The sequence below is a fragment of the Mastigoproctus giganteus genome, chromosome 5 (assembly GCF_048544385.1).
Source record: "Mastigoproctus giganteus isolate SK-2022 chromosome 5, ASM4854438v1, whole genome shotgun sequence".
Lineage (NCBI taxonomy): Eukaryota > Metazoa > Arthropoda > Arachnida > Uropygi > Thelyphonidae > Mastigoproctus > Mastigoproctus giganteus.
Genome location: NC_143579.1, coordinates 223,657,868 through 223,670,352, shown reverse-complemented (window position 1 = coordinate 223,670,352; position 12,485 = coordinate 223,657,868). Strand labels below are relative to the sequence as shown.

At 36.4% G+C, this 12,485-nt stretch overlaps 1 protein-coding gene across 1 annotated transcript in view; it reads right to left on the bottom strand.

The window, feature by feature from the left end:
- Window positions 1-269: 269 nt before the first annotated feature.
- Pa1 (PTIP binding protein Pa1) overlaps window positions 270-12,485 on the bottom strand; it is a 31,311-nt gene continuing 19,095 nt past the window's right edge. The window contains exons 3-4 of the mRNA XM_090373748.1: window positions 1,680-2,045; window positions 270-949 (exon numbers count right to left, since the gene is read on the bottom strand). Coding sequence (XP_090229874.1) covers window positions 1,855-2,045 — 191 coding nt within the window. The 3' untranslated portion in view covers window positions 270-949; window positions 1,680-1,854. The remainder of the gene's footprint in view (window positions 950-1,679; window positions 2,046-12,485) is intronic.

Below are 12,485 nucleotides of genomic sequence, written 5' to 3'. Positions count from 1 at the left end.
GGTGTAAGCCGGGTGAACGTGGCAGCCATTCAATGCTGTCACATCACCCGACCCAACGTTGTGGGACGGTTGCGTCAAGGTAGCTCCGTACCGTCAAAACAAAATGAGGAGGGGCCCCATCTTGTTGAAAGAACAGTTCATCGAAAGTTGCGAGTCTGAACCTGGTTGCAAGTTATGGCATCACCACATTGCGCAACATGTTTAGGTAATTGTTACCATCCACAGTTGTATCGAAAAAAAAAAAAAAAAAAAAAAAAAAAACGGGCCCCATGACACCATTGCTGGACAGTCCACCCCACATAGTGACACCTGGCTGATTCAGTTCAGTTGTAATAGTCACATGAGGATTTTCATCTGCCCAGTACACACAATTATGCCTGTTCACGTGGCTTGACAACTTGAAATAGGCTTCATCTGACCAGATGATCTTATCAAGAAGGTCTGGTTGGTCAGAAATTTGGTTACACATTATCTCACAGAATTGCAACCGATGGTCTGAATCGTCCTACAAAAGGCCATGTAAGAGTCTTGGATGGTATTGCTTCAATTTCAATTTATGCATTAAGTGTCGCAAGGACGTTCTCGGTATGGACGTTCTCGGTTGCAAGATATCTCCTGAGATGCACGTCTCAGGAGCTATCCACACCGACCTATTCAGACCGTCGCATGGACTTTTTCGGACTTCACGAATGTCAGGATGACTCTCATCTCATTCTCCTCTGTCACAGATGTCCAAGGATGTCCAGAATTTGGGGCATTAACCACTGAACCTGTTGTATCAAATTTATCTCTGATACGATAAATTGTCAGATGTGTTGGTTGGTGGAACAGTGTCAAATGCCTCTTGCCATGCTCTGTGCACCTTTTCGGCATTTTCAGTCTTCCAATATTGCTTCAGAATCCACTTTCTTTTTTCTTCACCCAGACTCCCTGCCATCGTTCTCAATACCTGTAAAATAAAAGAAATCATAATGAAAAATAAAAATAAAATATCCTTCTTATTACCTATAAACTAAAAAGAAATAATAACGAAAAATAAAATACCATGACCCGATCAGAACTGTATATCTACTTTTGGTCCACTCTGTAGTTCACTTTTTGATGATACCTTTTATTTTCCATCAATTAAGGACAATTGTGAATAATCCATTTTTTTAAATTAAAAACATATATTTTTAATTTTTTAAAAATAAAATCCTGCTTGCCACACACTAGCCATGCTTTTTTTCACAAGTTAAAAAAAAAGTCAGCATCTGAGTGTTATCTTCAGTGTTGCTGAGCAAAACTTGAAAGAAACTATAATTGAAAAAACTGTGTGCTGCAGTGACTGGACGTCGGAGATTCTTACTACAGTTGTAAACAGCTGAAACAAGCAAGTCTTTACATTGAGTGATGCTGCCATGTCAAGCATGCATCAAACACAATGCTATCACACTTCAGTAATTGAACAGGAAAGATGCTACTAATTTTAACTGCTTGATAATTATATGCAAGGACAGGCATACAAAAACACACATAGCTTTTATTTTTTATAGCCAAACTTCTTCAGTAACAAAGCAATTCATGATGTAGGTTGAACGAAAACACAGTAATTGAAGGATGCATACTCTAGCATTGATGTCAGTTGTAATAGAATTATTCTTATTAAATTCTTATAAAATTTTTAATAGGTAACTCACCTTTATCATAAATTATGGCCTTGCACAGCTTAATCTAGCACTGTTAATATATTTTTAATATGAGAGCAAAATTACATTTAACACAATTACCAATTAATATTTTCTGCTAACAATCTTAAAGTTTAATGATAATAAAATATTTACAAAATAAAGAAATGTAAATATTTTAAACATTTCAATTATCAGGGATAGTTGGGATTTCAATATTTGTTCCTGGACTTCTTTCTGCAACTGATGCTAATGTTATAGCTGCCACTGTTGTTGGAGACTGAATTCTTAACTGTTCTAATTCATCTAACTTACGGTGTCTCCTAATATCAAACATCACCTTATCCAAACGAGCAATTCGTTTCTGTCCACTTCCTCCTGAAATGAAGGAATATCAAATTTTTGTCATTTAATATCTTGTAAGTCACATATACATGATATATATAGCTACAAACATGAGAATTAAAAATAATAAACACAGGCAACTACAGAGAGGGATTAATTTAAGAATATCCCTAGATATCTTTAATTTCATACTACTCTTTAATTAGCTTGGCTAGATTTGAGAAGAATAGATTTTTTCAGTTCTGTTTGAGAACAAACAGTGACAAGTCATGATAGTTTGGTTGATGGGAGTGCAGCAATCTCAGATACTAATTTTCAAGGAACTACCTGTATGACTACAAAATATATTGAATCAAATAGTTTGCATAGCATGGTTTATAAGGAAACATTATTATCCACCTGAAAAATCATAACTACACATTTTAAATATAGGTGATAAGGTATGGACATGGACTTTATTTCCTCAACAACCTTTCACATATAATACAAGCCTTAACATGATATCACTGACAGAGGTGTTGCTTTACTTTGTATCACTGTTAACAATGTTATGTGTTATTGTAGGAGAGGAAATGAAGTAGGATCATGTACTTCAGTAGTACCTGCATCTGAAGCATTAAGAAAGTTCTATCCTACCTTTCTGTTTGGCAAAACATGTTTCAGTTTTTTAAGGTGGCACGATATAATAAAATATATCATGCCACCTTAATCACATATGAAAGGTAAAGAAAAAAAGGTTAACTGCAGTCATTATCAACCCACTGCAGGATGAAAACCTCCTCAATTCATGTTGAGGGAAATGGTCCATAATCTGCCATGCTGATCCAGTGCAGGTTGGCAGATTGACCATATTTACCAGTCAGGGGCTTGAATCCCGGTCTACTCAAAGAGTGTGTGCCACTGCACTTGCGCTCCTGACCACTCAGCTACAGATAAGAACATGATTTCTAATGTTCCTACAAATTAGGTTCTGATTTAGCAAGCTTTTTTGTTTTAAATTGGACATGTTTATTATAAATGTACATTTAGATGTTATTAAGGAGAAATGAGTTTCCATGGTCAAATTTTTGGATTTGCCAAGTTAATTTATGCTTCACTTAACTACTCAATAAAAACAAAAATTAAATAAATCAATATTAAAAGGAAAGTAAGAAAAATACACATGTGTATTGCACTATACACATAAAAATGTATTATTTACACTTATTATTCCATTTTATAACTTATTCTATTACTAACTTATTCCATTTTATATTATTAAAATTTTAGAAACTATATTGCAACTTTACACAGAGAATAAGATGGCAATGACTTGAAATAAATATTTATTGAACGGTGTGAGTTAAATTTAATATGGTTGCCTCAACTGGGGCAACCATATTACTTGAGGTTGGGAATGGGGCAACCATTCCCAACCTCAAGCGGTGCTTTGACTGGACGACCAAGAAATTTCATATAATTTAAAATTCCACTACCATCTGGTAACAAAAGTGTGTTACTTTTGACCACTAGAGTTCACTATATTGGTTTCAGTTTAGTTGAAGAAATTTTTCTCTAAGGAAAAGATCTGATATAATTTTAATGTTATCTATTATTGTAATAGCTGTTTAATGATATAGAATAAAATTTAACTCACACAGTTCGGTGAATGTTTATTTCAAGTCATTTCCATCTTATTCTCTGTGTAAAGTTGCAATATAGTTTCAAAAATTTTAATAATATAAAATGGTGATTGGTTGGCTAGAATAGGCTGGTTTGGGTTCCTTGGATTGAACAACTATTTCAGTAGATAAAAGCTAAATTTTTATACTTAGGAACTTGATTAGTGTAAAATATAATCATAATTATATTTATTTTAATGGTTACTACCTTTTTTTTAAAGTTGTATCCCAAACTGATTCAATTATGATTGAATGACTGAATTACTGATTCAGAACCTATATCATAACAATAGTAGTAATTCACCATATAGTGCAAGGAAGCCACAGACTTTTGCTGCAATGGCAAAAAAACCCCTCAAGTAGATAAGAAAACACAAATTATATGCTTCCCTTCTCACACAGGTAACTATCCAGTTGACCTTTGTATTTATGCCTCAACTACCTGCAAGGATAACTTGTTCCAGCAATCAATGACTTGCTGGCTAAAAGAAAACTTTCTACAACCTAACTAAACCTCAACCCCTGTAATTTGAATTTATGACCCCAAGTTCTGGAATTTTTTTATAACAGTGAGAATTCCACCTTCCATTTTACTGATCCCTTTCAGAATCAGGTCACCCGTGAGGTGCCTGGTTGCCAAGTTCTGTAGCCCACCTCTTTCCTCATACAGTTGTCCTGCCGATCTCACCATTCAAGTTGCCAGTCTTTGGACCCTTTCAAGAAGCTCTTTTCAGATGAACCTTTCAAGGAGCTTTCAGATGGACCCTTTCAAGGAGCTTTTTTTTCAGATGAAGTCTCCATACTTGAACACAGTATTCCAAATGTGGTCTTACAATTGCCTTATAGAGTGGGATTATGACATCCCTATCTCTACAGGATAAAGTTTGATAAATCATCAATAGGACACCAGGGGCTTTTCTGGCTGCCTATTTACACTGTTCAGAAAACTTCATTTCTGCTCGTATTGTCTCCCAGACCCCTTTCCTCCTCCACTGTTTTTAATTCAATCCCACCAAGTGTATAATTTATTTGTGGGTTGTTATTCCCACAAGTGTAAGACCTCGCATTTAGCAGCAATATAGCCGAACCTATATCATTCATTTTACAATGATATAAGTTCAGCTATACCAGGAGTGGGAAAGCTTTATAAATAGCGGGCCAAACAAAATGTCTGTGAGGTACACATGGGCCAATTTTTTTTAGCTTTCCAGATTTTTAGGATTATTAAAATTGTGCATAATGAAAAAATTTTCATAAATGGTTTTATGTTATTTATTGTAATAATTATACATACACGTACATATAATTAATTTTGTTAACAAGAAAAACAAAATACAAATTAAAGACAAAATTACAACAATTATAGTAACAAAATACAAATACAATTCCGGTAACAAAAATGGCAATATATACAAATATATATACATGGGGCTTAGAGGGGAACAGGCATTCTGTGTGTTATCAGACACTCAGTCTAAAGCACTGATGGATCCAATATCTTTCTATTTCAGAAGATTTAGGAGAAGTCCGGTTGACCTGCCTCCCTAAAATCCACTCATGCACACCTTCTCGATGGTAAGCCCTGTTACGTCACTTAGGTGGCAACGAACGTGTAGAGTGGTTCTCTTCAAGATGCCTGGTCAGTGTAAAGAGGAAAAGACCAAACCCTCCAGCACATGACAACACAACGAAACAAATGGCCCTCAGTCCCCAGCGGCTTTCACTCCCCCCTCTTACGGCAGCGAGAGGATCAGAGTGGAAGCAGAGGGTGCTAAGAATCTCTGGGTACGATCAGGCTGCCATGCACGGAAACTGAACTTGGCCTGTTACAACGTAAGATCGCTCATCAGTGAAGACAGGATACTAGAGCTGGAAAAGGAATTAGAAAGTGTAAATTGGAATATCATCGGTTTGGCTGAAACAAGAAGACGAAATGAATCACTTATAAGTTTATCAAGTGGAAATCTGCTGTACACCAATGGAAACAGTAATGGAGTGAAGGTGGAGGTGGCTTTCTGGTCCATAAAGATATGTTGTTGCTATTTGGTTTTTAGGAGCATTAGCAACTAAGGCCATATTGCTCCGGGTATATGCGGTGGTCATTTCCTGACCTTCCCACATCCTCCGTATTTGGTGGCTCACGGGCTCGAACCCCGGGCTAATCAAGAAGCATGTGCTATGCACTGCTGCTCCTGCCCACGGAGATGGGTCCATAAAGATATATAAAAAAAAACATTTTGGAATTCAAAAGTACATCACCAAGGATGACGAGACTACTACTCAGGATTTCAAAGAGGTATAAGCTAATGATTTAGGCACCAACATTGAGCCATGATGATGAAGAGGTTGATGAAATGTAAACCGAAATTGGGAGTCTTCTAGATGAATAGAAAGCTCACTACACTATCATTATGGGGGACTTCAATGCTAAGTTTGGAAAGAGACAAAACAGCGCAGAAAGGGGAACTATAGAAAATTTTGGAATTGGTGAAAGAAATGAAAGAGGTGAAAGACACATGGAATTTGCAGAATCTAGAAGAATGTCAGTATTGAACACTTTTTTCAAGAAAAGGGTGAACAGAAAGTGGACATGGAAGAGCCCAAATGGATTAACAACTAATGAAATCAATTTCATCCTCACTAACAGAAGATATATTGTGAATGATGTTACTGTCCTGAACAAGGTAAATGTTGGAAGTGATCACAGAATAGTAAGGTGCACACTTGATATAGATGTAAGAAAAGAAAGGAAAAAACTGACTCGAGTAAATAATACAAAGGTCTTTGAGATAACAGAAGAGGAGAAAAAGCAGTATGTACTAGAACTTAAGAACAAATTTGAACTTCTGCAGACTGTTCAGGACCAAGATATCGACGAGGAATATTACAACTTTCTGAAAGTGATAAAGCCCAAGAAACCTATAGGTAAAAAGAAATCCAAAGAAGAAAAAAATCAGTCAAGAAACACTTGTCGTGATGAACCGAAGACGACAAATGAAGAGCAAGAAAAACACTGACAGAGAGAAAATTGAGTATACTGAGTTATGCAAAGCCATTAGAAAGAGACTCCGAGAGGACATAAATTTAGGGAAAACAAAGGATTTAAATCAGCAGTCATGAGCAGTAATACAGAAAGACAAATGGTACTGAAACTGAAGAATAGCGGTGGTGTACTTATGAATAGCAGAGAAGGCATAATTCAAATAACAGAAGACTACCAAAAAGAGTTATACAAGGAGCAAGGGAATGATGCCAGCAGTGGGGAAGATGGATCGCAAATTAGTAACACATACAACATACCTGATATCCTTCCTGATGAGGTAGAACATGCATTGAAGAAAATGAAGAATCAGAAAGCTCCGGGTGAAGATGAAGTTACTGTAGAGTTGTTAAAATTGGGAGGAAGAGACATGACACAAATTGGCAAGACTCTTCACAAAATGCATTATAAAAAGGTGTGGTGCAAAAGGAGTGGAATAATGCAATCAGTTTTGTTGCATAAGAAAGGAGATAAATCAGAAATTGGAAATTATAGACCAATTGGCTTGTTATCCCACATCTACAAATTGTTCACAAGGGTCATTACTAACAGATTAGAAAGGATACTTGATGAGAATCAACGGAAAGAGCAAGCTGGCTTTAGGACAGGATTCTCAACTATGGATCACCTTCGCGTAATGTCACAGCTAATGGGGAAAGCAAATGGAGAAAACTTGGGCACTCACCAAAAGAATGGAAGAGAAGCTGAGAACTACACAGCAAAGAATGGAACGAATTATATTGGGAATCAGACTGTTAGATAAGAAGAGAAACACATGGATTAGGCAGCAAATCAAGTTAAGGACATTCTTATTAAAACTAAAAGAACTAAAATGGTCTTGGGAAGGACACATAGCTCGAAGACATGATGACAGATGGACTAAGAAAATAACAGAATGGTACCCAAGAGGAGCAAAGAGAAAACCTGGAAGACAACAACAGAGATGGACAGATGAAATTGATGAGTTTGCGTGTAGTAAATGTATGGCCATTGCACAAAACAGAAGAAACTGAAAAGTTGCTGGAGAGGCCTTCATCCTGCAGTGGATTGAAAATGGCTGATGATGATATATATATATATTTTTTTATAATATTTAATGAGAGATTTGACACTTTATTTTTCTATCAGTGAATGGATATCTAGATTGATATTTGTCGTAGCAATGCGCAGAGTATTTTCTAAATTTATGTCAGAAATTCCATTAATTCAAAAATATATATAATAAATGGCTTGCCATTTATTATACGTATTGAAAACAACTGTGGGCTAGATTATGCACGTTTGCGGGCCAGAGGTTGCCCACCACTGAGCTATACCAACTCGTGATCTCACTCAACAGGCATTTTCCAGAAAACAATTAGGATTCATTTGCCTATACCAGCACTTCCGCCAATTCCTATGGCAGTTATTTCAGAAAATAAACAAAGAAAGCAAGTCCCTAGACCTATACTGAAATTGCTGAAGTCTACAGAAAAAAGCACTACAGATGGAGCAACAAAAGGCTTATGATAAACTAGTCAGGCTTAAATAGATGTTCGCCAAAAGGAAAGATGAAGAAAGCACAGCTTGATATTGCTTCTTTTGTGACAAACACAAAGTTGGTGATATAATTCTGTACACATCCTGTCACAAACAGGTTTATGAAGAATATATGAGATTTAAAAAGGGGATCATCATCATCATCAGCCATTTTCAATCCACTGCAGGATGAAGGCCTCTCCAGCAACTTTCCAGTTCCTTCTGTTTTGAGCACTGGACATCCATTTACTACCCACAAACTCATGAATTTCATCTATCCATCTCCGCCTTTGTCTTCCAGGTTTTCTTCTAGCTCCTCTTGGATACCATTCTGTTATTTTCTTAGTCCATCTGTCATCATGTCTTCGAGCTATGTGTCCTGCCCAAGACCATTTTAGTTCTTTAGTTTTGATAAGAATGTCCTTTACTTGAGTTTGTTGCCTAATCCATGTGTTTCTCTTCTTATCTAACAGTCTTATTCCCAATATGATTCGTTCCATTCTTCGCTGTGTAGTTCTCAGCTTCTCTTCCATTCTTTTGGTGAGTGCCCAAGTTTCACTTCCATAAGTCATGATGGGGAGTATACATTGGTCCATTATTTTACGTTTCAGACAAACTGGGATATTGCTCTTCAGTATGTGACTATATTTCCTGAATGCTATCCATCCAAAATTTATTCTTCTCTTGACTTCCAGCCATTTATCATTATTACAGCTAATAACTTGTCCCAGATAAGTATATGACTCCACCTTTTCAATTACTGCTCCTTCAATCATTATTTCCCTTTCTGTGGCATACTTGTTCATCATTACTTTTGTTTTAGCCATATTCATCTTTAGTCCAAAATCCTTACTAGCTGTGCATAACTGATTAAGATTTTCCTCTAATTCTTTGGGATCATGGCTTATGACCACAATGTCATCTGCAAATCGTAAATGGTTTAGGTACTCTCCATTCACATTGACTCCTTTCTGCGACCAGTCTAATCTTCTGAAAGCTTCCTCAAGGGCAGCAGTAAACAGCTTCAGAGATATTGTGTCTCCTTGTCGAACTCCTTTCTCAATTTTAAATTTCCTACTGTCTTTGTCTAGTCTAATAAAGGAGGTAGCACTCTCGTATATTTTCTTCAAAATCATAATATATGGGGTATCAATGCCTTGTCTTTCCAGTGCCCGAAACATTGCCTTATGCTGTATGGAGTCAAATGCCTTTTCATAATCCACAAATGCCAGGCATAATGGTATTTTATATTCATTTGCTTTCTCCATTAGCTGTGATATTACATGAAGGTGATCCATAGTTGAGAATCCTGTCCTAAAGCCAGCTTGCTCTTTCGGTTGATTCTCATCCAGTATTCTTTCTAATCTGTTAGTAATGACCCTTGTGAACAACTTGTAGATGTGGGATAACAAGCTAATTGGTCTATAATTTCCAATTTCTGATTTATCTCCTTTCTTATGCAGCAAAACTATGATTGCATTATTCCACTGCTTAGGCGTCACACCTTTTCTAATGCACTTTGTGAAGAGCCTTGCCAGTTTTTGTGTTATGTCTCTTCCTCCCAATTTTAACAACTCTACAGTAACTTCATCTTCCCCCGGGGCTTTCTGATTCTTCATTTTCTTCAATGCATGCTCTACCTCATCAGGAAGAATATTGGGTATGTCGTATGCGTTGCTACTTTGCAATCCATCTTCCCCACTGCTGGCATCATTCCCCTGCTCCTTGTATAATTCTCTATAGTAGTCTTCTGCTATTTGAATTATGCCTTCTCTGCTGTTTATAAGTACACCATCGCTATTCTTCAGTTTCAGTATCATTTGTCTTTCTGTATTACTGCTCATGGCTGCTGATTTAAATCCTTTGTTTTCCCTTAATGCTTGTTCTACTTTTCTTGTGTTAAATCTTCTTATGTCCTCTCTGAGTCTCTTTCTAATGGCTTTGCATAACTCAGTATACTCGATTTTCTCCCTGTCAGTGTTTTTCTTGCTTTTCATTTGTCGTCTTCGGTTCATCATGACAAGTGTTTCTTGACTAATTTTTTCTTCTTTGGATTTCTTTTTCCCTATAGGTTTCTTGGGCTTTATCACTTTCAAAAAGTTGTAATATTCCTCGTCGACATCTTGGTCCTCAGCAGTCTGCAGAAGCTCAAACTTGTTCTTAAGTTCCAGTACATACTGCTTTTTCTCCTCCTCTGTTATTTCAAAGACCTTTGTATTATTTACTCGAGTCAGTTTTTTCCTTTCCTTTCCTACATCTATATCAAGTGTACATCTTACCATTCTGTGATCACTTCCAACATTTACCTTATTCAGGACGGTAACATCATTCACAATATATCTTCTGTTAGTGAGGATGAAGTCGATTTCATTAGTAGTTAATCCATTTGGACTCTTCCATGTCCACTTTCTGTTCACCCGTTTCTTGAAAAAAGTGTTCATTACTGACAGTCCTTGAGATTCTGCAAATTCCATGTGTCTTTCACCTCTTTCATTTCTTTCACCAATTCCAAAATTTCCTATAGTTCCCCTTTCTGTGCTGTTTTGTCTTTTTCCAACCTTAGCATTGAAGTCTCCCATAATAATAGTGTAGTGGGTTTTCTGCTCATCTAGAAGAGTCTCAATTTCAGTGTACATTTCTTCAACCTCTTCATCATCATGGCTCGATGTTGGTGCATAAATCATTATAATCTTTAGCTTGTATCTCTTAGAAATCTTGAGTATTAGTCTTGACACTCTTGGTGATGTACTTTTGAATTCCAAAATGTTGTTTTTAAAATCTTTATGGACCAGAAACCCAATTCCACCTTCACTCCTTTCACTGTTTCCATTGGTGTACAGCAGATTTCCACTTGATAAACTTATAAGTGATTCATTTCTTCTTCTTGTTTCAGCCAAACCGATGATATTCCAATTCACATTTTCTAATTCCTTTTCCAGCTCTAATATCCTGTCTTCACCGATGAGTGTTCTTACGTTATAACAGGCCAAGTTCAGTTTCCGTGCATGGCAGCCTGGTCGTACCCAGAGATTCTTAGCACCCTCTGCTTCCACCCTAATCCTCTCGCTGCCGTAAGAGGGAGAGTGAAAGCTGCTGGGGACTGAGGGCCATTTGTTTCGTCGTGCTTTCATATTGCTGGAGGGGTTGGTCTTTTCCTCTTCATGCTGACCAGGCATCTTGAAGAGAACCACTCTACACGTTCGTTGCCACCTAAGTGACGTAACAGGGCTTACCATCGAGAAGGTGTGCATGAGTGGATTTTAGGGAGGCAGGCCAACCGGACTTCTCCTAAATCTTCTGTAATAGAGAGATATTGGATCCATCAGTGTTTTAGGCTGAGTGTCTGATAACACACAGGATACCTGTTCCCCTCTAAGCCCCTCTAAAAAGGGGATAAATTTTATTAATTGTGTTTGTACAGCTTGATGGAAACATCAAAAATAGCAATTTTTCTCTCAGGAAATTTTTCTTAATAATAATTAAGAAAAACTTCATGTTTTTCTTCATAATGTTGATTATTATAACTTTGATTATTAATTTCTTAATAGTGCTAAAAATTTGCTTTATTATCATTTTAAAACTCATTTAATAAAAAAGTTTTAATTTTTCACTATTGACTATTTAGATTTGGATTACATATAACAAATACTATATAATGTATTTTTTTAACGTTGACATATTTCTGAAAAGCATAGAAAAATTGTTACAATAGTTTAAATTTGCTTTTATATTACAAAACATTATTTTTTTCCTGACTTCCTGATGTCTGAAGAGAATTTTTCTTCTTCTCTTGAAACAGTTCATTAAGTAGTGCAAAAGATCACTCAATACTCAACAGAACCTCTGGCTCCATCCCTTGTTTCAGTCATCTCCAATTAGAATAGTCCTCTCTTTCTTGAAGAGACTGAAAGCTTCAGTCATCCTTTTTCTTGTGAGCTATTTACTTATAATTCAAGAATGAGTGCTACTGCACTCCCATGCTAACCCAGGCTATGTCAGTATAAATGTAATTATTAACTTAAAACTCACCAGGTTGAACAATGGCTGAGTGAAAAGTTCTTAGCTTACTAGTAGAGAAAGAAAGATTTTTCAAAACAAGTGAAATTAAACTGGATTTGAAAAAAATCTAGCTGACATTCACTTGATTTGAAATGAGGTTTTTTTTGGTTTTTTTTTTGTCAATACTAAGTTATTTAAACTTCACTTAAAGTTGTGAAGCTGTCTAGGATTTTCTTCATCAATCCCCTACACTCC